General features: G+C 39.9%; 1 protein-coding gene across 1 annotated transcript in view; it reads left to right on the forward strand.

The window, feature by feature from the left end:
* LOC115431221 (unconventional myosin-XVIIIa-like) overlaps positions 1–27,872 on the forward strand; it is a 339,665-nt gene that overhangs the window by 149,548 nt on the left and 162,245 nt on the right. Inside the window, exons 20-22 of the mRNA XM_030151449.1 lie at positions 3,683–3,792; positions 11,466–11,531; positions 27,687–27,815. Of these exons, the coding sequence (XP_030007309.1) occupies positions 3,683–3,792; positions 11,466–11,531; positions 27,687–27,815 (305 nt within the window). The remainder of the gene's footprint in view (positions 1–3,682; positions 3,793–11,465; positions 11,532–27,686; positions 27,816–27,872) is intronic.

A 27,872-nucleotide genomic window follows, 5' to 3' on the forward strand; every position in this document is an offset into this window, starting at 1 on the left:
TGTGTCCAACCTGAAATGTCTGTATTAAATTCAGTCCAGTTTGAACTCTTTTCTTCCTGTTCCTCAGTGTTTAGTGTCTTTGGAGATCTGATCCAGAATGCACATGGACTAATGAGACGTTTAGCTAGAATACGGTTAAAATTGCACTGATTTTTCTGAAGAAATTTCAGTTTTTTCAGGTTATTCACATCTTTTTTGTTTGGATAGTTTATAAAAGTAAGTATTTTCATCATTTAATGTTTTTTTGCACTCAAACACAGACAAAACTATGCAGTAGTCGGTATTTCTGGGTTCAGTCCATTTAAAATCAGATCAGGCTGAATGTGGAACCTGAAAGAACAGGAGTTGGACCCCTGTGGCTTTGACAGTCCTGGATGTGGAACCTGTTCTGTGGCTTTGACAGTCCTGGATGTGGAACCTGTTCTGTGGCTTTGACAGTCCTGGATGTGGAACCTGTTCTGTGGCTTTGACAGTCCTGGATGTGGAACCTGTTCTGTGGCTTTGACAGTCCTGGCTGTGGAACCTGTTCTGTGGCTTTGACAGTCCTGGCTGTGGAACCTGTTCTGTGGCTTTGACAGTCCTGGGTGTGGAACCTGTTCTGTGGCTTTGACAGTCCTGGGTGTGGAACCTGTTCTGTGGCTTTGACAGTCCTGGGTGTGGAACCTGTTCTGTGGCTTTGACAGTCCTGGGTGTGGAACCTGTTCTGTGGCTTTGACAGTCCTGGATGTGGAACCTGTTCTGTGGCTTTGACAGTCCTGGGTGTGGAACCTGTTCTGTGGCTTTGACAGTCCTGGGTGTGGAACCTGTTCTGTGGCTTTGACAGTCCTGGATGTGGAACCTGTTCTGTGGCTTTGACAGTCCTGGGTGTGGAACCTGTTCTGTGGCTTTGACAGTCCTGGATGTGGAACCTGTTCTGTGGCTTTGACAGTCCTGGATGTGGAACCTGTTCTGTGGCTTTGACAGTCCTGGGTGTGGAACCTGTTCTGTGGCTTTGACAGTCCTGGATGTGGAACCTGTTCTGTGGCTTTGACAGTCCTGGATGTGGAACCTGTTCTGTGGCTTTGACAGTCCTGGGTGTGGAACCTGTTCTGTGGCTTTAACAGTCCTGGATGTGGAACCTGTTCTGTGGCTTTGACAGTCCTGGATGTGGAACCTGTTCTGTGGCTTTGACAGTCCTGGATGTGGAACCTGTTCTGTGGCTTTGACAGTCCTGGGTGTGGAACCTGTTCTGTGGCTTTGACAGTCCTGGCTGTGGAACCTGTTCTGTGGCTTTGACAGTCCTGGATGTGGAACCTGTTCTGTGGCTTTGACAGTCCTGGCTGTGGAACCTGTTCTGTGGCTTTGACAGTCCTGGATGTGGAACCTGTTCTGTGGCTTTGACAGTCCTGGCTGTGGAACCTGTTCTGTGGCTTTGACAGTCCTGGATGTGGAACCTGTTCTGTGGCTTTGACAGTCCTGGATGTGGAACCTGTTCTGTGGCTTTGACAGTCCTGGATGTGGAACCTGTTCTGTGGCTTTGACAGTCCTGGCTGTGGAACCTGTTCTGTGGCTTTGACAGTCCTGGATGTGGAACCTGTTCTGTGGCTTTGACAGTCCTGGGTGTGGAACCTGTTCTGTGGCTTTGACAGTCCTGGATGTGGAACCTGTTCTGTGGCTTTGACAGTCCTGGATGTGGAACCTGTTCTGTGGCTTTGACAGTCCTGGATGTGGAACCTGTTCTGTGGCTTTGACAGTCCTGGATGTGGAACCTGTTCTGTGGCTTTGACAGTCCTGGGTGTGGAACCTGTTCTGTGGCTTTGACAGTCCTGGATGTGGAACCTGTTCTGTGGCTTTGACAGTCCTGGGTGTGGAACCTGTTCTGTGGCTTTGACAGTCCTGGATGTGGAACCTGTTCTGTGGCTTTGACAGTCCTGGATGTGGAACCTGTTCTGTGGCTTTGACAGTCCTGGATGTGGAACCTGTTCTGTGGCTTTGACAGTCCTGGGTGTGGAACCTGTTCTGTGGCTTTGACAGTCCTGGGTGTGGAACCTGTTCTGTGGCTTTGACAGTCCTGGATGTGGAACCTGTTCTGTGGCTTTGACAGTCCTGGATGTGGAACCTGTTCTGTGGCTTTGACAGTCCTGCTGTAAAGGAGACGTTCTATTTGAAAAAGTACTTTGGACCTCTGAGGCTTTGGATTCCCAGAACCTTTACTAGAACAACAGCCCACTGACAGAGTGAAAGTTTGGTGTAAAATCTGCTGCGTTAAGTTTTAAACAGGTGTGGGAAACCCTGGTGTTGCAGGAGTTCATTAAACTGTGGTGGAAAACTTCAGGCTTTCCTTTTCGTTGTGCTCAGGACTTATTGAAGTTTAATCTGCTTTCAAACTCTATAATAAAATCAATACGATGTGAACTATACTTTTGACTCCACAAATCAGTTTTTTAGTCGGAGAAAAAGAAATAGTGCACAGCCCAGAGTGAAGGACCATTCATCTGTGTCCACCCACAGCGGGGGGGTTCACATCCTTTAGCACAGGGCTGTCGAACATGTGGTCCAGGACCAAATCTGTCCCACCAAAGGTTCCAGTTCGACCCCTGGCATGAGTTTACAAAGTGCAAAAATTCCAGACCAGTCAAATAAGAACAGAAGAACTGATAAATAATGACAACTGACAATTTTTGTCTGTGTTTTAGTGCAAAAAAACTCCATTAAATGATGAAAATACTTACTTTTATAAACTATCCAAACAACAAAGATGTGAATAACCTGAAAAAAATCAGTGTAAGTTTTCTCAGTCTTCTTCCTCCACTTCTCATTAGTCCATGTGCATTCTGGATCAGATCTCCAAAGACACTAAACACTGAGGAACAGGAAGAAAAGAGTTCAAACTGGACTGAATTTAATACAGACATTTCAGGTTGGACACATTTGTTCAGGTTAGTCACATTTTATTGGTACAGGAGAGTTTGGAAATGGAAAGATTGTCAGAATTTAATGTTTGGGGTTTTTTTGCACTAAAACAAAGAAAAACATTTGAATTTGTTAATTCAAGATTTTGTTTTTTGTTTCTTTTTTGCTTAATTGAAGATTTTTTTTTTTTTTTGTGCTTAATTAACATTTTTTCCTTAGTTCAAGCTAAACTTTTTTTTTTTTTTTGCTTAATTCAATTCTATTCTAGGTTATTCACATTTTATTGTTACAGGATAGTTTGTGAATATTATAAATATTTTCATAATTTAATGTTATTTTTTGCACTAAAATAAAGACAAAAATTTGAAGTTGTCATTATTTATAGGCATAATGGAATAATAGAAGTTGTTAATTCAAGATTCTTTGCTAAATTCAAGATTTTTTTTGGCTTAATTTCAAGATTTTTTTTTTTGCTTAATTCAAGCTTTTTTTTTTTTTTTCTTAATTCAATTCGAGACTGTGTACTTTTTGACTTTGTAAATTCATCCCCCTGGCTGGACTGGACCCTTTGACCGGACACATGTTGGACAGCTGTGACCTCTGGTTCTTGTCTTCTTATCTGAGCCCTTCCTCTCACACTTCCACCTGTCATGCCTTCCTTCTGTCTCGGTGCTCTTTATTCTGTCGGAGGCGTCTGGCGTTGGACCGTTTCCGTGCTGTTAGCGCTCCGGCGGCGTGGCCTCGCTCGGCTAAGCCCTGGGTCTGATGTGTCTGTCCTCCTCTGTTCCAGGATACCCCGACCACATGGTGTTCTCCGAGTTCCGAAGGCGTTTCGACGTCCTGGCGCCACATCTGACCAAGAAGCACGGACGCCATTACATCGTCACCGATGAGAAGAGGGTGAGTGTTGGTGGTCGGACGGACGACGGTATGACTTGTGTTGGGGGATAAACTGGAATATGAATACTTTATTGACCATAAGAGGAAACTGTTGGGTGTTACAACAAAAACAAAAGAACAAAATAAACATGTTGGGTCTTTCTATGAAACTGGGTTTATTTTAGTATCTGTCACTTTTCCATCTTTTTAGACCCAATAATAAAAGGTAAATGTAGACAGATTTACCCCAGGGTGGACCTAATGATGACCTCAGAGAAAGGAAAAAAAATTATACTCTTGTTCAAGCAAGTTTTTTTTTTTTTTTTATTTGTACATCAAATAATGTCAGGAAAAGCAAAAAGTATGTTTCTTTCAATAAAAGTCATAATATAAACAGCTGCTCAGCATTAAATTAGGAAAATATTTACATTTACAAACTATCCTGTAACAATAAAATGTGAATAAGCTCGAAAAGAGGTAAATTAAGAAAAAAAAAAAGTTTAGCTTGAATTAAGGAAAAAATGTTGAATTAAGCAAAAAAAAAAAAAATCTTGAGTTAAGTAGAAAAAAAAAAATCATGAATTAAACAAAAAAAAAATCTTGAATTCAGCAAAAAATCTTTAATTAACAACTTCAATTTTTGGTCTTTGTTTTAGTGCAAAAAATAACATTAAATTATGAAAATACTGACATTTACAAACTATCCTGTAACAATGAAATGTGAATAACCTGGAATAGAATTGAATTAAGCAAAAAAAAAAAAAAAAAAAACTCCAATTAAGTAAAAAAAATCTTGAATTAAGCCAAAAAAAAATCTATTTTTTTTCAGTTTATTCACCTCTTTTTTGTTTGGATAGTTTATAAAAGTCAGTATTTTCATCCTTTCATGCTGTTTTTTCTCTCAAACACAGACCTAAATGGTCAGCTGTCATTCTTTCTGGGTTCTTCTGTTCTTCTTTCCTGGTCCGGTCTACTGCAGATCAGGTCAGACTGAATGTGGAACCTGACAGAACAGCAGTTTGAGACGTCTGCTGTAACGTGTAACCACAGGAACGATGCAGTTGAGTTGCATCATGGGTAGTGTAGTCTATTCATCCACTAATGTAGATGACGCCACAGCTCCGTCTACTGTGGCCGTGCTTCTGTTCTGTCTTTCTTTCAGAACTCAGTGCTGTACCCACAGTCTGCAGTCACACACTCATTTAGCCGTTTCCTCCTTTTTCTGCTTCTGGTTTGTAGTGCTCAAATGTGTTCAAAGCCTGGAGCTTTATTTTCTCCTTCTCCAGGTTGGTTGGTTGGTTCTTTTGTTCTCGTCTCTCCTCTCTCTCTCCTCTCAGAGCGCTCTTGTGTGTAATTAATTATGATTGTGCTCGTTGGCAGCATACGGCTACTGTACTGATTAATTACCGGCAGTGGGAAGAGCGCTTTCTTTCCTCCTCTTTCTTCCACTCCCCTCCTGTTCCCTCGTCTCTTTCCACTTCTTCTTTTTTTTTTCTTTCTGGTCTCATTATTTTCTCGTTCCTTTTGTATAGGAGGCAGAGCAGTTTAGGAACATGCCTGAGCATATGATTAATGTGTCCTCTACATTCTGTTCACACACTGCATACAGGCTTCTCCAAAGGCCTGATTAGTGACTGGGGGGGGGGGCAGAGACACATGTCTGCACTCAGAGCTCTACACTGTAAAAAAAAAAAAAAAAAAAAAACCTGATGAAAGAGAGTTAATATCATCTTCTATGTTCAAAGTCGGGTTTGTGAAGGTTATATATGTAATCCAAGGCACCCAACATTTTTTACATTTGTGAATACATTTTTTAATAACGTCATGATGTTTTATTAAGTTTTGTTGTTTTTTGTTTTTTACACTACGATACTTTGTCTGACCTTGAATCTAACCCCCGACAAAGAGTGAAACTAATAAAAGCAAGAAAAGACACTTAAAAAAATGAATTAAAAGAGTGAAACTAAAAAAAGCAAGAAATTACACTTAAAAAAATTAATTAAAAGAGTGAAACTAATAAAAGCAAGAAAATACACTTAAAAAAATTTAATTGAGTGAAACTAATAAAAGCAAGAAAAGATACTTAAAAAAATTTTAATTAAAAGAGTGAAACTAATAAAAGCAAGAAAAGACACTTAAAAAATTAAATTAAAAGAGTGAAACTAAAAAAAGCAAGAAAAGACACTTAAAAAATTAAATTAAAAGAGTGAAACTAAAAAAAGCAAGAAAAGACACTTAAAAAATTAAGAGTGAAACTAATAAAAGCAAGAAAACACACTTAAAAAAATTAATTAAGAATGAAACTAATAAAAGCAAGAAAACACACTTAAAAAATTAAATCAAAAGAGTGAAACTAATAAATCTGGTAATTTTCCATAATTCAAATACAGTTTTTTGCCCTAACTTTACTTGAGATTTTGCATATTTTTTGACTTTTTAATGTTTAATAAAGAATATTTACATGTATTAAAACAATCTAATTCCCTATAAATATATATATAAATAATTTTCAGTGAGACTCAGTTGTCCAATCCACTGATAAAAACTGTATTTGGACAGTTTATCAGTGCTTATACATGTTATACATTCACAAAAATACATTTATTCACGTTATTGAAGTGGATCAGATCAGTGATGCTTCTGACGAAGGCCCCCCCCCAAAAAAAAAGAAAAAAAAAAAGGTATTATTCTGGCAGCAAGGGTGCCAAAAAAATCCTGTAAAATAACAGAAAATAACCATCTCATAAAAATACGGTAATTTTCCATAACTCAAATACAGTTTTTTGCCCTAACTTTACATGAGATTTTGCTTTTTTTTGACTTTTTAATGTTTAATACAGAATAGTTACATGTATTAAAACAATCCAATGACCTATGAATAAATAAATAAATAAATAAATAAATAAGTAAATATATATATATATATATATATATATATATATATATATATATATATACATATTCAACCAATAGTTTTGCTGCTAAACAAACAAACTGAACTGAATAAAAAATGATGGTTGTTCTGAAACATAATAAAAACAGGTTGTGTTTAATCTTAACACTAGGAGGAGCTATTTGAATGTGAACCATAAACCAGAACTTCATGTTTATTTTAAAATCAGAATTGAAAAGTAAATCGTATTGATCTGGTAAAGGCTCTACTGCCCTCCAAGTACAAGTGCAGATCATTCATTTAGCGGACAGAAGCAGTTTTTACCTGCATGACTACACTGTAAAAAAAAAAAAAAAAAAAAAATCTGTAATTGAACAGAATTTTCACTATTTATTTGACAGATTTTTCCTGTATTTTTCAGATACAGGAAAATATCAATGAAATTCCAAAACTAGACTGTGATTTTACATGTCAAATGGAAAATAACAGGAAAAAACTGTAACTGGGAATAAGCAAAAAATTTACATTTTTTAAAAGAATTTTTTTCTTTTTTCACAGAAAAATACAGTTAAAATACATTTGCAAATGTATCGTAATTTCACAAATATTTCTTTTCCTATTAACGAGATTAAACTGTTAATTTAAAGTTTAATACTGGAAAAAAAAAAATAAAACCAGATAAAATTACTGACAGTTAACAGTAACAGAAGTATTAGTTCTGTCAGTTGAACCAGACTTGTTTGTTCATTGACAAATATCTTGTGTAATTACAGGAGGTTTCACAACAAAACTGTTGAATAAATGTATTTTTGTGAATGTATAACATGTATAAGCACTGATAAACTGTCCAAATACAGTTTTTATCAGTGGATTGGACAACTGAGTCTCACTGAAAATTATTTATATATATATTTATAGGGAATTGGATTGTTTTAATACATGTAAATATTCTTTATTAAATATTAAAAAGTAAAAAAAAAACACCAAAATCTCATGTAAAGTTAGGGCAAAAAACTGTATTTGAATTATGGAAAATTACCGTATTTTTATGAGATGGTTATTTTCCGTTACTTTACAGTGTTTTTTCGGCGCCCGTGCTGCCAGAATAATACCTTTTTTTTTTTTTTTCCAGTGTAGTTTCTTGTACTTCCTGTAGCCTTGGTCAGAAGTGTGACTGGTCTGACCCACTTCAGATCCGTTTGGGCTGAATGTGGACCCTGACCTAAAATGAGTTTGACAGTCCTAATGTAGTAGAACAGCACCGCTGGCAGCCTGTTGGTCAGATGGAGTAGTTAACAGGAGCTGGAGGTGGAGGCAGTGAGCAGACAGACAGACAGCTGGAGGTGGAGGCAGTGAGCAGACAGACAGCTGGAGGTGGAGGCAGTTAGGCACACAGACGCTGAGTGGCGAGTTAGCAGACAGACAGCCACTGGAGTGGAGGCAGTGAGCATACAGAACAGCTGGATGTGGATGCAGTGATCAACAGACAGCTGAGGTGGAGGCAGTTAGCAGACAGACAGACAGCTGAGGTGGAGGCAGTGAGAGACATACAGACAGCTTGAGTTGGAGCAGTGAGCAGACATACAGCTGGAGGTGGAGGCATTTTAGCAGACGACAGCAGCTGGATGGGGAGTCATTTAGCAGAAACGACAGGCTGGAGGTGATGCAAGTGACAAACAGCAGACGCTGGAGGTGGAGCAGTTAGCAACATACTCTTGGAGGTGGAGGCAGTGAGCAGACAGACAGCTGGAGGTGGAGGCAGTGAGCAGACAGACAGCTGGAGGTGGAGGCAGTTAGCAGACAGACAGACAGCTGGAGGTGGAGGCAGTTAGCAGACAGACAGACAGCTGGAGGTGGAGGCAGTGAGCAGACAGACAGCTGGAGGTGGAGGCAGTGAGCAGACAGACAGCTGGAGGTGGAGGCAGTTAGCAGACAGACAGACAGCTGGAGGTGGAGGCAGTTAGCAGACAGACAGACAGCTGGAGGTGGAGGCAGTTAGCAGACAGACAGACAGCTGGAGGTGGAGGCAGTGAGCAGACAGACAGACAGCTGGAGGGGGAGGCAGTGAGCAGACAGACAGACAGACAGCTGGAGGTGGAGGCAGTGAGCAGACAGACAGACAGCTGGAGGTGGAGGCAGTGAGCAGACAGACAGCAGCTGGAGGGGGCAGTGAGCAGACAGACAGCTGGAGGTGGAGGCATGAGCAGACAGACAGCTGGATGGAGCAGTTAGCAGACAGACAGACCTGGAGGTGGAGGCAGTTAGCAGACAGACAGACAGCTGGAGGTGGAGGCAGTTAGCAGACAGACAGACAGCTGGAGGTGGAGGCAGTGAGCAGACAGACAGACAGCTGGAGGTGGAGGCAGTTAGCAGACAGACAGACAGCTGGAGGTTGGAGGCAGTTAGCAGACAGACAGACCGCTGGAGGTGGAGGCATGTCAGCAGACAGACAGACAGCTGGAGGTGGAGGCAGTCAGCAGACAGACAGACAGCTGGAGGTGGAGGCAGTGAGCAGGACAGACAGCTGGAGGTGGAGGGCAGTTAGCAGACAGACAGACAGCTGGAGGTGGAGGCAGTTAGCAGACAGACAGACGCTGGAGGTGGAGCAGTTAGCAGACAGACAGACAGCTGGAGGTGGAGGCAGTTAGCAGACAGACAGACAGCTGGAGGTGGAGGCAGTTAGCAGACAGACAGACAGCTGGAGGTGGAGGCAGTTAGCAGACAGACAGACAGCTGGAGGTGGAGGCAGTGAGCAGACAGACAGCTGGAGGTGGAGGCAGTGAGCAGACAGACAGACAGCTGGAGGTGGGTTACCGGAGGCCGTCAGTGGGCTCAGCTGTGCAGGGTTGACCACACCTCCTGCCACAGGCCTCCACAGACCAGCTGACCGAGGAAAGACTGAAAACTCATGTTAGCGGTGTCTCTGTGGAGGACAGGTGAACGGTGGCGGTCTGAGGCCCAGACGGCCGAGTAACTGGAGCGCTGATAGAAGGACAGTGAGGGAGGGGAAATGACAGGAACAGAGGACTGGTTTGATGAGCACGACCACACACTTCCACACAAAGGCCCCGGCGTGTCAGCGCGTGTGAATAAATACGATCCACATCCAGTGTTCTTTAGGCCTGTGGATCAGCAAGAAACTGACCATACGATACAAATCACAATACTGGGGTCACGATATGATATATCACAATATATCATGATACTGTTAACCCTTCACTATCCTGTCCTCCAAGGCCCTTACTAAGCACCAAGTGTGCCTTTTTCACACACTTGTGGAAAAAAAAAAAAAAAAAAAATTCATACAGTTTGTTTTTAATTCTTTTACACTTTTTTCTATTTCATCAACTTGAGCTGTAAATAAAAATACCAAATACTCAATAACTGTCACATTTTTAACCCTTTAAATGCTGTGTTTGTAATGGAAACAAACCTTTTTTTTTTAATGCAAAAAACCTAAAAAAAATTGTTTTTTTTTTCACTATACTCCATAAAAAGTGGATCACATATTATTAGATTTTTTCATCCTGGCATATGTCAGTGATTAACTCCAACACTGGTTCATTTGCATTATTATTTTTGGCACTAGGTCAAATGTTCAAAAATACTAGCATCTGTCACCAAGTGTGCATAAAATGCACACCTATAAATCAAACTATTAAATATTATATATTGATTTATTTTTCTGCTCTAATTTGATTTTATTTTTGTAAATCCAGCTCAGTCCTAATCATTTTCTGCACACTGGGCAGACAGATGCTAGTCTGCTCATTTTCTGTTGTTTACAATGTGCACATTTGAGTTGGTGGACAGAAGTTTAAAGGTCATGCACAAATGAACAACTTTGGAATTCTAACCTGATTTAAATTGTGAAAAATAATATGAAGTTTTTTAACACGAAGTGCAAAGTGTGCGTAAAAGGCACACCTGGATACCAGAGGGTTAATTCTGTAATATGATTGGGGCTGAAAAGTTCATAGTGTGTTGAACAGCAGTGAAACTGCAGACGTTCAGTTCAACCTCTGCTCATATGAACTGCATGGTTTCCTTCAGATAAACCCACAGTGGATAAATAATGGAGGACTGTGAACAGCAGGACCACAGACGTTTGGTGAACCGTCCATGGTCTGATCAGATGTGTGCAGAACAAGGGCTTAAATTAAAAGAGTGAAATTAATGAAAGCAAGAAAAGACACTTAAAAAAATAAAAATAAAAAAAAGAAATAAAATACAAAAGCACCAAATGAAATGAAAAAAAATAAGGACCAGTGGATAAATCCTAAACTCTTCTGACCCAGATCTCCAGTTCAGGTTCTGGGCTGTTTACGGTGTGATCAAATATTACAGTGATGTCAGATCCGTTGCCATGGTAACTCATGAGACGTTTACTGTGTAGATTGTAGATTTGGAGTTGACACAATAGTGGAACCTGAGAAGCTTCTCTGTCCGACTGGTTTTGTGTGTTTGTTTCTGTGTGTGTGTGTGTGTGTGTTTGTTTCTGTGTGTGTGTGTGTGTGTGTGTTGTTTCTGTGTGTGTTGTTTCTGTGTGTGTGTGTATGTGTGTGTGTGTGTGTGTGGGTGTGTGTGTGGGGGGGGGGGGGTTGAGTGGGCCGGTGTTCAGGTTGTTTAGTGTTTGTCACCATGGCAACGTGCCAGCCTCCTCCAGGGCAAACAGGCCATGTGATGAAGTGAAGGTTAGGAACCCAGATGAGGTGTGTGTGTGTGTGTGTGTGTGTGTGTGTGTGTGTGTGTATGTGTATCAGTGCTGACCGTCTGTTGTGTATCTTTTTGTCTCCTCCAGGCTGTGGAGGAGCTGCTGGAGTCGTTGGAGCTGGAGAAGAGCAGCCACTACATGGGTCTGAGCCGGGTGAGTGAGAGCACTCACACAAACACAGACCTGAACCCACAGGCAGGACCTGTTCAGACCTGAACCCACAGGCAGGACCTGTTCAGACCTGAACCCACAGGCAGGACCTGTTCAGACCTGAACCCACAGGCAGGACCCTGTTCAGACCTGAACCCACAGGCAGGACCTGTTCAGACCTGAACCCACAGGCAGGACCTGTTCAGACCTGAACCCACAGGCAGGACCTGTTCAGACCTGAACCCACAGGCAGGACCCTGTTCAGACCTGAACCCACAGGCAGGACCTGTTCAGACCACAAGGATGGGCCAAGGTTATGATCGCTAACGAAAACTAACGAAATGACTAAAACTAGAACTGAAAAAACATTTTCGTTAACTGAAACAAATAAAAACTAGAATTAAAAGAAAAAAACAATAACTAACTGAAACTGTATCGTGTGTTTACAAAACTAACTAAAACAGATAATTATGGATAAAATTCCCTTCGTTTTTCGTCTTTGTCAACATCGGATTGATATGAAAGCGATTTATTTCGCTAAAGCAATTTTCTGTGCTGTCACCAAAAGATATTTAAGGGTCCGTCACTTGTGTTCACTTGTGGTTTCCAGTCGTCTTCTGGTCCCCACTCTACCTGGAAACATGGAGACTAAAGCAGCAGAGTCCTGTCTGGGATTGATTTGAATAGGAGCACAGAGAAGAAGAGAAAAGAGACCACTGAACTACAACTGAACTACAACTGAACTACGACTGAACTACAACTGAACTACAACTAAACTACAACTGAACTACAACTGTACTACAACTGAACTACAACTGAACTACAACTGAACTACAACTGAACTACAACTAAACTACAACTGAACTACAACTGTACTACAACTGAACTACAACTGAACTACAACTGAACTACAACTAAACTACAACTAAACTACAACTGAACTACAACTGTACTACAACTGAACTACAACTGAACTACAACTAAGCATTTAGACGAAAATGAAAACTAATAAAAACTATCAAACCTGCTCTAAAAATGAATTAAAACGAACTTAATTAGAGAAAAAAAAAGTCCAAACTAAATAAAACTAAACTAGAATGAAAAATCCAGAACTATTAGAACCTTGGTATGGGTTTGGTACAGGCGTCCTCTTCCATGATTTCAGTCTGAACCAAGGTTCTAATAGTTTTGGATTTTTCATTCTAGTGTAGTTTTATTTAGTTTGGACTTTTTTTCTCTAATTCAGTTCATTTTAATTGTTTTTAGAGCAGGTTTAATAATTTTTATTAGTTTTCTTTTTTTTTTTTTTTTTTCTAAATGCTTAGTTTTTTTACACATGGTTTCATCAGGACTGACAACCAGGATCCAAAACTAGGGCCCAGAACCAGCTGATCCAAAGGGTCTAAAACTAGGGTCCAGAACCAGCTGATCCAAAGGGTCCAAAACTAGGGTCCAGAACCAGCTGATCCAAAGGGTCTAAAACTAGGGCCCAGAACCAGCTGATCCAAAGGGTCTAAAACTAGGGCCCAGAACCAGCTGATCCAAAGGGTCTAAAACTAGGGCCCAGAACCAGCTGATCCAAAGGGTCTAAAACTAGGGCCCAGAACCAGCTGATCCAAAGGGTCCAAAACTAGGGCCCAGAACCACCTGATCCAAAGGGTCCAAAACTAGGACCAGAACCAGCTGATCCAAAGGTCATTTCCAGTAGACCGTGGACTGACCCCAGTGAATCTATGCATGATCTACTGGGACTGAGCAGATTTACTGAGTCTAGTTCAGATCCAGTCCTTTATCCAACACAGATACTACTGCTGTGGACCAGCAGGGCACCACTGCATTCTGGGAAATTAGCAGATTTACACCACCTGGTTTAAATGAACACATTATTCTGATCATATTAGGGCTTTAGTGTCAGAATATGAAGACTTTAATCTCATAAACCAATGACATTTTTGTTAAATTATGAGTTTTTTTATAACTATGACTTTATTCTCAGAACATTGTGATTCTTTTTGTATTCGACTTTATTCTCATAAAATTACAGGTTTTATCTCCATGTTTTATGACTTTATATTCATACTGACCAATGTTTTTATTTTCTTCTGTGGCCCTAATACTCCGTTGTTATTCTCCAGTTCCCCCGTATTTGAAAAAAAATCAGACCAGTGTCCCTGTATCTTAGCGTCCAAATTCAAAGCTTTGGGAAATGTATCCAGATCCATTTATTCTCCCCCAGTTCTGTGTATTTATTCTATTACAGAAATAGTCCATGTTTTGCTCATATTCAATCAGATCTGTACAAAATTTAAATTCACACTTGATATCACTGATACTGATTTATTGGATCAATCCACTTCCTATCTGTTATAATGGGAACATTTTTCAAAGTGGCACCAAATCCAGAATCAGATCCAGATCCAAATAATGTCACTAACTTTTGTTGACGTCATCATACAGAAGCTGTAGACCAAGTTAGAAGTCAATCAGAACTGCAGTTTCAGAGAAGAAGACGACTGAAGGTTTTGTAACGGACGACAGTAGTTTACAGGCTAAACTAAACCAAAGCCAGTGTTGAACTGTTCCTTCAGGGTTTTCCAGGCTGGTAGATCCCATCAGAATATTCCACTGGAACACTTTGGGAAGACTAGACTGCAGTGCAGATTCTTCCACCAGCGCAGAATGTGTGCGTCATCGCCACAGGACAAGACACTGAGCATGTGCAGAATGGAAGGAATAAAGTCCAAACGGAATAAAGGCTTTACATGTCCAGGAAGAATTTAGAGCGCAGTTAAAAGAGGATTAAACCACTGACTTTAATCAGGTTTAAATTTAATCCCAACTTTTCTTTTTCAACTGGAATAAGGTGTTTACATGGACATCTGAAATAGGATCCAACCTGTAATCAGTTTAAACCAGAAAGAACAGTTGTCATGGAAACGCACAGTGTGTATATTAACTGTATGCATTACCCATAAATAACAGTATGTATACCTATGAACTAAGTCTACATAAAAATAGCGCGTTTATGTTTGGATAAATATTGCATTGTTATTACAGAACAGAAGATGATTGCACCACTTGCTGCACATAATTCACATTTGTCGGATTATTAAATTAAATGAGTTAAATCAGTGGCACACTGTGCGTTGGAGCTGTTTTTGTGTTTTGGCTTCGACTCCAAACTTCCCCACACTCGCTGACACTCAATTAAAGGGATAATTCCAGCCTGGTTTTCATTCGAGTCGCAGAGTGTGCTGTTCATCCAGGAGTCAGAGCTGTTTTTTACGCCGTCCCACGTCTTTGCTCTTTTCTCGTCACCTTCACTCGTCTGTTTTTTTTTCTGCCTTTATGGGCCGGAGCTGATCTCTGGGGCTCGGAGCGTCCGTGACGACCCTCTGCCAGAGCGGCTGGCGCACACTGCCAAGCCTTTCAACACTTAGAGAGAAAAAAAACACAGCTAATCACCAGGAAAAAGACAGGCTGATGGGTTTGTTAATTAGATCTGTGAATGTCTGTGGAATAAAGAGCAGCCAGTGCCTTGAGCTGTCAATTACACAAGTTTCTTGGCAGATATCGCAGACTTTAACCTTGCCGTAGTGTCACTCCGTTCTTGGATCTGTTGCTTTTTTCCCACAAGTCGAGAAAAAGTTTGAAATCAGAACTTTATTTTCTCGGCGTTGTGCACTACACTGTAAAAAAAAACAAAACAAAACAAAAAAAATATTACATTATAAAAATACTTACTTTTATAAACTATCCAAACAAAAAAGATGTGAATAACCTGACAAAAATGAAATTTCTTAAGAAAAATAAGTGCAATTTTAACCATACTATAGCTACAGAGATATTAAAAACTTAGTAATAGGCAGAAAAGAGTTCAAATTGGGCTTAAATTTCAGTTAAAAAAAAAAAAAAAAAACGTAAAAAATGGTATTATTCCGGCAGCAGGGGTGCCAAAAAATACTGTAAAATAACAGAAAATAACCATCTCATAAAAATACGGTAATTTTCCATAATTCAAATACAGTTTTTTGCCCTAACTTTACATGAGATTTTGCTTTTTTTTTTTTTTTTTTTTTACTTTTTAATGTTTAATAAAGAATATTTACATGTATTAAAACAATCCAATTCCCTATAAATATATTATAAATAATTTTCAGTGAGACTCAGTTGTCCAATCCACTGATAAAAACTGTATTTGGACAGTTTATCAGTGCTTATACATGTTATACATTCACAAAAATACATTTATTCAACAGTTTTGTTGTGAAACCTCCTGTAATTACACAAGATATTTGTCAATGAACAAACAAGTCTGGTTCAACTGACAGAACTAATACTTCTGTTACCGTTAATTATCAGTAATTTTATCTTGTTTTATTTATTTATTTTTTTACAGTATTAAACTTTAAATTAACAGTTTAATCTCATAAAGAGAAAAGAAATATTTGTGAAATTATGATACATTTGCAAATGTATTTTAATTGTATTTTTCTGTGAAAAAAGAAAAAAATTCTTTTAAAAAATGTAAATTTTATGTTTATTCACAGTTACAGTTTTTTCCTGTTCTTTTCCATTTGACATGTAAAATCACAGTCTGTTTTTGGAATTTCATTGATATTTTCCTGGATCTTAAAAGTACAGAAAAAATCTGTCAAATAAACAGTGAAAATTTGGTTCAGTTACAGATTTTTTTTACAGTGTACTGTTACTAATGGCCGTTGTTTGACATAATACCTCCTGCCCACATGGCTGAGGCTCAAACCCACCCACTGGACCACAGTCTGGATCAGTCCACTGTACGAGCAAAGCTGTGGAAATCACATTTAACGCATGAGCTGCATCAAACACCAGCAGAATGTCAGACTAATACGTAGGATTTACAGCAATTTAGCACCAGTCCTATTGTCTTCTGTGGAAGCCTTCAGACTCCCCCTGAAACAAACAGTGGGAAACCTAAAGGCCCCGTCACACCTCCAGCATTTAGGCAGCGTTTAACGACACGTCAAAATGTGTCCAAAACGTTGGTATAAGATGAACTGTCACTGTTTTTTTTTAATGTTGGGTGTAGACGTAGCTTAAATAGAACATTTTGATAACTTATAGACAAGGTTCTAATAGTTTAGGATTTTTCATTCTAGTTTAGTTTAATTTAGTTTTGGCTTTTTTCTCTAATTCAGTTCATTTTAATTTGATTTTAGAGCAGGTTTGATAGTTTTTATTAGTTTTCATTTTTTTCTAAATGCTTAGTTGTAGTTCAGTTGTAGTTCAGTTGTAGTTCAGTTGTAGTTTAGTTGTAGTTCAGTTTTAGTTCAGTTGTAGTTCAGTTGTAGTTCAGTTGTAGTTTAGTTGTAGTTCAGTTGTAGTTCAGTTGTAGTTCAGTTGTAGTTTAGTTGTAGTTCAGTTGTAGTTTAGTTGTAGTTCAGTTGTAGTTTAGTTTAGTTGTAGTTTAGTTGTAGTTCAGTTGTAGTTTAGTTGTAGTTCAGTTGTAGTTCAGTTTTAGTTCAGTTGTAGTTTAGTTGTAGTTCAGTTGTAGTTCAGTTGTAGTTCAGTTGTAGTTTAGTTGTAGTTCAGTTGTAGTTCAGCTGTAGTTCAGTTGTAGTTTAGTTGTAGTTCAGTTTTAGTTCAGTTGTAGTTTAGTTGTAGTTTAGTTGTAGTTTAGTTGTAGTTCAGTTGTAGTTCAGTTGTAGTTTAGTTGTAGTTCAGTTGTAGTTTAGTTGTAGTTCAGTTGTAGTTTAGTTGTAGTTTAGTTTAGTTGTAGTTTAGTTGTAGTTCAGTTGTAGTTCAGTTGTAGTTTAGTTGTAGTTTAGTTGTAGTTCAGTTGTAGTTTAGTTGTAGTTTAGTTTAGTTGTAGTTTAGTTGTAGTTCAGTTGTAGTTCAGTTGTAGTTTAGTTGTAGTTTAGTTGTAGTTCAGTTGTAGTTTAGTTGTAGTTCAGTTGTAGTTTAGTTGTAGTTTAGTTGTAGTTTAGTTTAGTTGTAGTTCAGTTGTAGTTCAGTTGTAGTTTAGTTGTAGTTTAGTTGTAGTTCAGTTGTAGTTCAGTTGTAGTTCAGTTGTAGTTTAGTTGTAGTTCAGTTGTAGTTCAGTTGTAGTTCAGTTGTAGTTCAGTTGTAGTTCAGCTGTAGTTTAGTTGTAGTTCAGTTGTAGTTTAGTTGTAGTTCAGTTGTAGTTTAGTTGTAGTTCAGTTGTAGTTTAGTTGTAGTTCAGTTGTAGTTCAGTTGTAGTTCAGTTGTAGTTCAGTTGTAGTTCAGTTGTAGTTTAGTTGTAGTTCAGTTGTAGTTTAGTTGTAGTTTAGTTGTAGTTCAGTTGTAGTTCAGTTGTAGTTCAGTTGTAGTTCAGTTGTAGTTCAGTGGTCTCTTTTCTCTTCTTCTCTGTGCTCCTATTCAAATCAATCCCAGACAGGACTCTGCTGCTTTAGTCTCCATGTTTCCAGGTAGAGTGGGGACCAGAAGACGACTGGAAACCACAAGTGAACACAAGTGACGGAGCAAAAAGTGTCGTATGGAGACAGCACAGAAAACTGAGAGAGACAAAGAAATCAATCTTGTATCAATCTGATATTGACCAAAACGAAAACGAAGGGAATTTGATCTATAGTTTTTATAGTTTTAGTTACTTTTGTAAACACACAATACAGTTGCAGTTATTTTTTTTTCTTTTAACCCTTTCATGCATGAATTATGAGAACCTTAGTTGAGATTTTTTTCCTGAGTTTTTTTTTTTTTTTTGTATGCCTCTTTAGGCATAAAAAAAAAACAAACAATGCAACTGAAATTTTTTGTGAACTTATTTTTCATGGAGTTACAAAACTGTCCGCTCAGCCGGACACCACGCATTTAATTTTTGAAGCAAAGAAACATGTATTTAAACCCATCATCAGAAAATGAGATACTTTGTGAAAACTATGAAATAAAAACATTTTTCTTGCAGCTAATCTGATGTTTTCTCACGTTTTAACATACTCTAATACTAGTTATTACTAACTTCATGCAGATAATTTGCAAAATGATCATAATGTCCTGACTGTCAGTGTGGGATGGTGCATTAGTGTCCTCTGTGTGCTGAAATGCAACGAAAACAACCAAACCCATGAATGTAGAAGAGAACAGCTGGAGGAGAACTGTCCACTGGAGTGAGCACTGTTCATGAAAGGGTTAATTATAGTTTTTATTTATTTCAGTTAACGAAAATGTTTTTACAGTTCCAGTTAGCTTACTGGCTGACAGGCTGTTAGCTACTGTCGTCTGTCGTCGTGTCATTTGTTACAAAACTTTCAGTCTTCTTCTCCAAAACTCCAGTTCTGATTGACTTCAGACTTGGTCTACAGCTTCTGTACGATGATGTCAACAAAAGTTAGTGAAATTATTTGGATCTGGATCTGATTCTGGGTTTGGTGCCACTTTGACAAATGTTCCCATTCTAACAGATAGGAAGTGGATTGATCCAATAAATCAGTTTCAATGATATCAAGTGTGAATTTGGATTTTTTACAGATCTGATTGAATATGAGCGAAACATGGGCTGTTTCTGTCATAGAATAAATACACAGAACTGGGGCAGAATAAATGGATCTGGATACATTTCCCAAAGCTTTGAATTTGGCCGCTAAGCAACGGGGCCATTGGTCCGATTTTTTTTGGTCATTTTGTTAGTTTTCGTTAACGATAATAACCTTGGTCTTAACGCCACTGTGCCGTCGTCGTCGGTGGGTATGTGCCTGAAGGCCTGTCGTCTAATGCCGGTGTGTAGTTCTGATCCAGGTCTGAAACCGTCTGTCATGGATGTGGTTGGAGGCACCGGTGCTTGTGTCTTCATGGTTCTCATCCTGTCACATGACCCCCCCCCTTCCAGCCTGTCCCTGTGTTTCGTTGCCAGCCTGTGTGGCTCTGTGCCTCATATCATTAAACTAACTCCGCTCTGACAAATGGCTCTCCAGGGGCTGCAGCCGCTGGTGTTAACCGCCTGGGTTATCTCCTCCCAGGCTGCTTTGACATCATCTGCCCACGGCGGCGGCTCCCACAGGAGCACAGTTTATTTCTGTGAGGAGGCAAAAGTAGGCCGTTATTTAGACCGTTTGGAAGTGAGCGTGTCTGCCTCACAAACATGTTTAATGGAAGAACAGACTGGAGTTTACTGACAGGGATGAGCACAGAGACGACACAGTGTGACTGTCAGGACAGGACACAGGTGTCCAACATGTGGCCCAGGGGCCAAATCTGCCCCCCCCCCCCCCCCCCCCCCCCGCCAAAGGTTCCGGCCCTGCAGGATGAAAGTGCATAAATGAACCTGAACAGTCCAGGTTGAGCAAATCCTTTTGGTTCAGGTTCCACATACAGACCAATGGGATCTACAGTCAAAAGAACAACACAGTAACCCAGAAATAATGACAAACACACATTTACTTTGTGAAAAATTTAAGTGAAAAAAATATTACACTGTGAAAATATTTACATTTACAAACTGTTTTTTCACAATAAAATGCAAATAAATCCATAAATAAAACCACAGATGAACAACCTGAACTGTGCAGTTTGAACAATCTTCTGCCTGTTCCCAAATGTTTATGGAACACTGTGTGGAAATGCACATGTAGAAATAAGAAGTCCAGGCAGAAGAGTGTTAAAATTGCACTAATTTTCCAAATGAAATTTCTGTTTTTTTCAGGTTGTTCACATCTTTTTTTGTAAAATGTAAATATTTTCATAATGTAATTGGGGTTTTTTGTACTAAAACACAATGAAAAACTTGGATTTGTCATTATTTCTAGGTTATTAAGTCATTATTTTACTGGTTCGGCCCACTGCAGATCAAATTGGGCTAAATATGGAACTGAACTAAAATGAGTTTTTCACCCCTGTCTTAGTGTAATTTTTGCATTTCACAAGTTCATCCTGCAGGGCCGGACCGGACCCTTTGACGGGCTGAATGTGGCCCCCAGGCCGCATGTTTGACACCTGTGTTTTCGTTTATTCAGATCAGATGAGCTGGTTTTCCTGTGCTCGGTGGGGGCTCACGTCATATTTCGTGTGTACATGAGTGTTAATTTCAGGAGCTTTGCTTAAATGCTGGTTCAGACTGAGAGCGTTTTCATGTAAAAAGGTGGTTTTGCGATAACGCTGCATTAGTCTGGATCCACCCTCTGAGTTCAGTGAGAGTCTGGTGAATGAATAAGCCATTATGGATGGATGACGGACCCTGGGAATGTTCAGGGCCTTTCTGAATGTGGATGTGGAACATATGCACATATTTCACAGAAAAACTAATTAGCAGCAGTAAAGGCAGAGGCTGAGTATCAGTGCACACATAGCAGACAGTAATAGGTTTATGTAAGGCTGCCCATTCATTCATCATTTACCACCGATTTCCTTTAAGGTTCTTCTGTTTTTAATTAGTGCTATATTTATTCAGCTCTAAACCAAGAGGCTGCTGTTGTTCAGTGGAGGAAGACGTATTCACAGCCTCCACTTAAGTACTTCATTTAAGTAAAAATATGGATCTGAGTATCATCAGCAAAATGTCGTTAATGTTTGGAAAGTTAAAGCGCTCATCGTGCAGTAAAAGGGTTTGTGTTCAAACTGTAACTGATCATATGCATGTTATTTTAATTTAATACGTTCACAAACACTAATGTACAACCTGGTGATCCACAGTCCAGTTCTATATGGACATTATATGGATATGAAAGATAGTACATGTAGGATAAAATATTACAGAGGCCCAGAGGTGCAACAGCCCAAAAAATGATCCACCGTAAGAACAAAAAAAAAAACAAAAAAAAAAACCAGTCCCCAAAAAATATCCACTGTAAGAAAAAACAAAGAACAGCCCAAAATATTATCCACTTATTAAAATAACTTTATTTTTAAGCGCTCCATCCTCCACTTCCGGTGGGTTACTTTGTTAGCGTTAGCCACATTAGCTGAAGGCCTTAAAAATTTCAGCCTATGCTTTTATTTTTGTGGTGGCCTTAATTTTAAAGCAAGAGACCTTTGAGTAAACAGCGCCCCCTAACTGAAAGGTGGATGATTTTTTTTTTTTCTTTTTTCTTATAGTGGATTTTTTTTTTTTTGGCCTGTTCTCTTTTTTTTTTTCTTATAGTGGATACTTTTTTTGGCCTGTTCTCTTTTTTTTTTCTTATAGTGGACACTTTTTTTGGCCTGTTCTCTTTTTTTTTTTCTTATACTGGATAATTTTTTTGGCCTGTTCTCTTTTTTTTTTCTTATAGTGGATACTTTTTTGGCCTGTTCTCTTTTTTTTCTTATAGTGGATACTTTTTTTGGCCTGTTCTCTTTTTTTCTTATAGTGGATAATTTTTTTGGCCTGTTCTCTTTTTTTTTTTTCTTATAGTGGATACTTTTTTTGGCCTGTTCTCTTTTTTTTTCTTATAGTGGATACTTTTTTTGGCCTGTTCTCTTTTTTTCTTATAGTGGATAATTTTTTTGGCTGTTCTCTTTTTTTTTTCTTATAGTGGATACTTTTTTTGGCCTGTTCTCTTTTTTTCTTATAGTGGATAATTTTTTTGGCTGTTCTCGGCAGTCTGCCTCTGTTTTGTACACAGGACGTCCTGACATCATCACGCAGCCAGAGGAGGAGGGGTTAGCAATTAGCAGCCAGCGCAGTTAGCGGTTAGGGTTAGCGATTAGCGGTTAGCGCAGTGACACGCCATCAAATGGCGTTAAATAACACATGAAAGGATGAAAATGCATACATATAGCACACCAAATGTACTAAACTGGTGTTCCGTCCTCCAGTATCAGCTGAGCTCAGTGTGTCAGCTGCATCAGCCACAGTTTCAGGACACACTGACACAGTCTGACACCAGAGGAACACCAACACACACTGATGAACCTCAGTAAACTCCTGCTGAACATGGACTCAGGTTTAAAACAGACGTTTGAATGTGTGCGTGTCCTTCTGTCTGTAAATCAGACTGCAGTCCATCAGGAGGATCCTTTCCACACCTGCAGACCGAAGAAGAAATCAGTAGGAGTTAGGGCTGCACGATTCTGGCAAAAATGTGAATCACGATTCTTTTGCTTAGAATTGAGATCACGATTCTCTGGCACGATTTTTTTACAAAATGTTTGTTACACCGCTGTCAAAGGAAATGGGTTCTTTTACCTCTGATTGGCGTCTTTCATTTCACTCTGCAGTAGTCCGCTCACTTCTGCAGTGTTTGCTGTGGAACTGATCTGTTGCTGTGGCTCTGTGGGATGGGGGGGGGGTTCAGCGGGGGGGTGCACGCACCTGCGTTCCAGTCGGTGGGGGTGGTGGTGGTGGGGGTTCGTTTTGGCCTGTTACCTGTGCGTGTGTCGGTTTTTCCGTCCTAGTCATACAACAGGGGTACGGGGTGGTACGGTCCGTGCCCCCCCCCCCCCCCCCCCCCCAGAAGTGAAAGTGAAACTTTGTGTTCATTTGCCTTTTCTCTGCACTTATGGTCCTGGTTGCTAAGCGACATCAGGTGATCTGTGAAAGTTTGCAGCTCAAAGAAACTTCCCAGCAGCACAACGGAATATTTTTAAAATAAGGTTTTAGTACAGGGGGAGACTTTAGATTCTTAGTTAAAGGCCGAGTTATCGTCACCGACAAAGAAAAGAAAAGGAGAAGAAGAACAGCAGCAGAAGTCAGAGAAGTGCAAATGAAAACAAACTTTTATGTGGACGACAGAAAAGAAGGCCGACATGAGATGAACACAGATGAATGTGAACCTGAACTGTGCAGGAGTTCAGGTGGGGGACTCTGGCCCCTCCCACTGGGGTTTCATCCATTTCCCTCTCTTTACTGCAGTCGTTCCTCTGCTGTCATTCACTCTTTCTTCACTCATCTACAGCCGACAGCAGCAGGTCATGTGTTCTAAAGACACTTTACCATTGGTTGAGGGAGGAGGCGGGGGCAGTTCTGCGTTTGTGGACATCTGTTTGTAACGCAGCTTAAAAATCATCCGTGTTCAGAAATGAGATCGCATTCATGTGTGAATCCAGAGCGTGATCTTTTAACGATTAATTGTGCAGCCCTAGTAGGAATCAAATTGTTTTGAATCGAAAATCGATTTTGAATCGAATCGTAGCCCCAAAAATTGGAACCGAATGGTGAGTAAAAGATTCCCAGCCCTCGTAAACAGCCTCATGGTGGACAAGTCTGATGACGACAAGGACATGCATGGGAGGTCAAAGGTCACTGTCCTGAAATCATGTGTTGTGTGTGGCTTGGTTGTGCACTGAAGGGTGAAGGTTTTACAAACATGACTCAACCAGGAACCCCCTGTGTGTACTAGTAAATGTTGGTCTTGTCTTCTGTTCTGTGTGTTCCATCTGTGTCCAGACACTGAAAGGTCCTTCCTCTGCCTCGTAAACACATCATACACAGCGCTGACGTCATAGTCTTCATTCTTGGCCAAACTCCGGCTCTTTCTCCTTCGCTCAGCCACTTTTGAAAATTACTGACGGAGTTGGGAACAGTCAGAGCCTCTGAAGGACAAAGCATCACTCAAACTGCGCTTAATGAATCTACTTCCACCCAGAGCTGCCAGCTGATTTAACACCAGGAACACAGCAGCGTCTGCCCCCCCGGACACAGATGATCCAGGAGGAGCCAGGGGCCGTTATGATGTGGGAGGGGCCACCGCCATTTTTTACAGTCAGGAATGAAAGGCAGCACTAATCTGTATTCAGGAAGTAACACGATCAGTTAAACAGACCAAACACCAGCGCCGGGTTCAGGTCCAAGGGAAATAATCGACAGTTTAGGACCTAATGATCTGCAGGAGCCTCAAAAAAAAAAAAAAAAAAAAAAAAAAAAAAAAATATATATATATATATATATATATATATATACAGAACCTGTTTGAATTCCTTCTTAATTTGTTACATTTTACAACTGGTTCCGTCACAACATTTGCACATATCAGGTCCAGACTTCCGACGAACATTTCTCCGAACATTTCTCCGACATTTGCGCATATAAGGTCCAGACTTCCGACAGACATTTCTCCGAACATTTCTCCGACATTTGCGCAGATAAGGTCCAGACTTCCGACGAACATTTCTCCGAACATTTCTCCGACATTTGCGCATATAAGGTCCAGACTTCCAACAAACATTTCTCTGACATTTGCGCATATAAGGTCCAGACTTTTGACGAACTTTTCTACAACATTTGCGCATATAAGGTCCAGACTTCCGACGAACATTTCTCCGAACATTTCTCCGATATTTGCACACATAAGGTCCAGACTTCCAACAAACATTTCTCTGACATTTGCACATATAAGGTCCAGACTTCCGACGAACATTTCTCCGAACATTTCTCCGACATTTGCGCATATAAGGTCCAGACTTCTGACGAACATTTCTCTGACCAAACACCAGCGCCGGGTTCAGGTCCAAGCCAAATAATCGACAGTTTAGGACCTCACCATCTGCAGGAGCCTCAAAAAAAACCCAACAAAAAAACCCCAACAGAATTTCTTTTTTTTACTCAGTGTGTTGTCTTTAAAGGGCTCATATTTGTCTAAACCAGGGCTGTCAAACATGTGTCCCAGGGCCCAAATGCGTCCCCCCAAAGGTTCCAATTTGACCCCTGAGATGAATTTCCAAAGTGTATGAATTCCACAGTCCAGGCTGTGGAACTCATGTTAGTGTGGGTTCCACATCCAGACCAATCTGATCTACAGTCCAATAATAACAGCAGAAGAACCCACACAGAAGAAGGACTGCAGATTTACTACTGGGTTTGATGGAAAAAAATAATATTACATTATGTCTGTAAATAATGACAACTGCAAATTTTTTGGCTTTGTTTTAGTACAAAAAATAACATTAAATTATGAAAATATTTACATTTACAAACTATCCTGTAACAATAAAATGTGAATAACCTAGAATAGAATTGAATTAAGCAAAAAAAAAAAAAAAATCTTCAATTAAGTAAAAAAAATCTTGAAGTAAGCCAAAACAAATCTTGAATTAACAACTTCAAATTTTTGTCTTTATTTTACTGCAAAAAATAACAGGTGTAGATCTGGTCCTGTGGAGGACAGTGGTCCAGACCATAAAAATCAGACGGAGATGTTTGTTCTGGACACAAACCACATTTATAAGAAGCGTACGTTCTACAGAGACGGGACAGATCGTTTGTTTGTCAGATGGAACTGGTTCCAGGTTTCCAGGGTTGTTCTCCGTTCTCCTCCTCATTCAGTTTTAGGACGAGTCTGAGGTCTGGATTTACTGTCTGTTTTTCATGTCAGACTGCAGACTGAGCAGACTGAGCAGGACAAGGCTGGAATATCTGAATGTAAACCGTCTATTTAAACAGAGCATCACTCATTCAGTCGGTGCAGTTCAGTGTTGGAATGCAGCACAAATATCAGACAGACGGTGCAGAGCTACTCAATGATGGCTGTGAAATAATTAAAAAAAAACAAAAACAAAACATCATACGTCTTTTTCTTTAACTTCTCCTTGAGCTGGAGTGAAAATGTCACGTACTCAAGGAAAGATGTGAAGGAAATTCAGAAGAGGAAGAGACGGACGATTGTAGGTCACAAATGTTCATGACTGTAGTTTTCAGTTTAGGTTGAGTTCCAGATAGTTTTGTATTTGTTTTTCATCAGAAGGATAGCCTGGTTTTAACAGTGTTGATGTAGTTTGACAGTTTCAGGTTTTATGAGAAAAGCATTTATGTTTTTATTTTTATTTTTTTATTTTTTTATTAACTCTGTAAAGTGGAGTCCAGCTAAATCTGGGCTGCTCCAGAGGGGGGTTGTTTTATTTCAATTATTAACTCACCAGTTACGTTTCGGATGGATGAATCAAACAGGACAAATGCAGAACTTCCCCAAAAAGAAGGATCCAGGTTTAAAAAGTTAAAACAAAGCTTGATTTATTGCTACAGGCAAAAAATAGAAAAATAAAATAAATTTGCAAAATAAAACACTCATCAAGCAAAACAACTTATATTTAATTTCTTTTGTTCTTTTTTGGTTCATACATTTACTCCTTTGTTTTATATATATATATATATATATATATAAAATCTAATTTAATCCAATTTAATAATCCTTATGATGGTCATCTGACATCTTAGAGCAAGACGAGCGTCTTTCAATCCCAGGGGCTGGATCGGACCCTTCAGTGGGCCAGTTTTGGCCCATGGGCCGCATGTTGGACACCTGTGGTGTCGGTGGTTTCCAGGATGGGTGGGTGATGAGCCAAAGCACCTGAACATGTTGAACATTAATGATGAAACCAGCAGAGATCAAATCTGGAATCAAGTCAGGAACATAGACGACCATAGAAGTCTTAGTGGTGTTTGGTACCAGTGGACTTTTGGAACCTGTGAGTGGGGTCGTTCCTTCCTCAGGACAACGTCACTTCATTCATGTTTCCTAAAGTGAAGCTGCAGAGCTTTAAGTCCTTTCCCTCTGCCCCCCCCCCCCCCCCCCCCCCCCCCCCCCCCCCGTCCAAGGTTCTAATAGTTTTGGATTTTTACCTCCGCCAGGAGGTATTGTGATCACTTTGCTTTGTGTGTTTGTTTGTTTGTGTGTTTGTTTGTTTGTTTGTTTGTTTGTTCTCATCTTTAGTGTAAAACTCTTCCACCCATCTTCCCAGATCTTCCCCACAGATAGGCCTAGGCCCTGGGACCAACCCAGTCCATTTTGGTCCCAGTAGGACAAAGTTCAAGGTCACAGCAAGGTCACAACATCTACAGTTTTCCATCTGTCATCACTGAGACATTTTCAGAAATTCATCCAAAATTCCAAACGACTCTGATTCTCCTCCAGTTGGATCCACCTGTAGCTTAGAACAGTCTCTTGTATGTGGAACTAAATTGTCCACATCCACTGTGGAATGTGGACTCTGTGGACATTTACACTGAACACTGAAAATCCCATTTCCCACACATTTAAAATTAGAACTCAACTAATATTGATGTGAATTGAATCTAATTGCACAGACACATGACTGGGACCAGATTCAACTGTTTGTGTGTATGGAACAACCTGGAAACTGTTGGATTTAAACAGACAGAGTGGATCCACACATGCACAGAGTTCAGGGTGTTTGGTGGAGGTCTGCGTTCTGGACACTGGTTACAGTTCTAGTTTTGGTCGTGTCCTTAGTTTTCCTTAACGATGCTAACCTTAGCCTGGTCTTCCTCAGGTGTTCTTCCGGGCTGGGACTCTGTCCAGACTGGAGGAGCAGCGTGACGTTCAGACCAGGAGGAACATCTCTCTGTTCCAGGCGGCCTGCAGAGGATACCTGGCCCGACAGGCCTTCAAGAAGAGGAAGGTAAGGCGTGTGCACATGCAGCGGGGGGGGTCTGAGCGGGTCTGTGTGGAGCCTCTT

This window comes from Sphaeramia orbicularis, chromosome 13 (genome assembly GCF_902148855.1).
Source record: "Sphaeramia orbicularis chromosome 13, fSphaOr1.1, whole genome shotgun sequence".
NCBI classification, from domain to species: Eukaryota; Metazoa; Chordata; class Actinopteri; order Kurtiformes; family Apogonidae; genus Sphaeramia; species Sphaeramia orbicularis.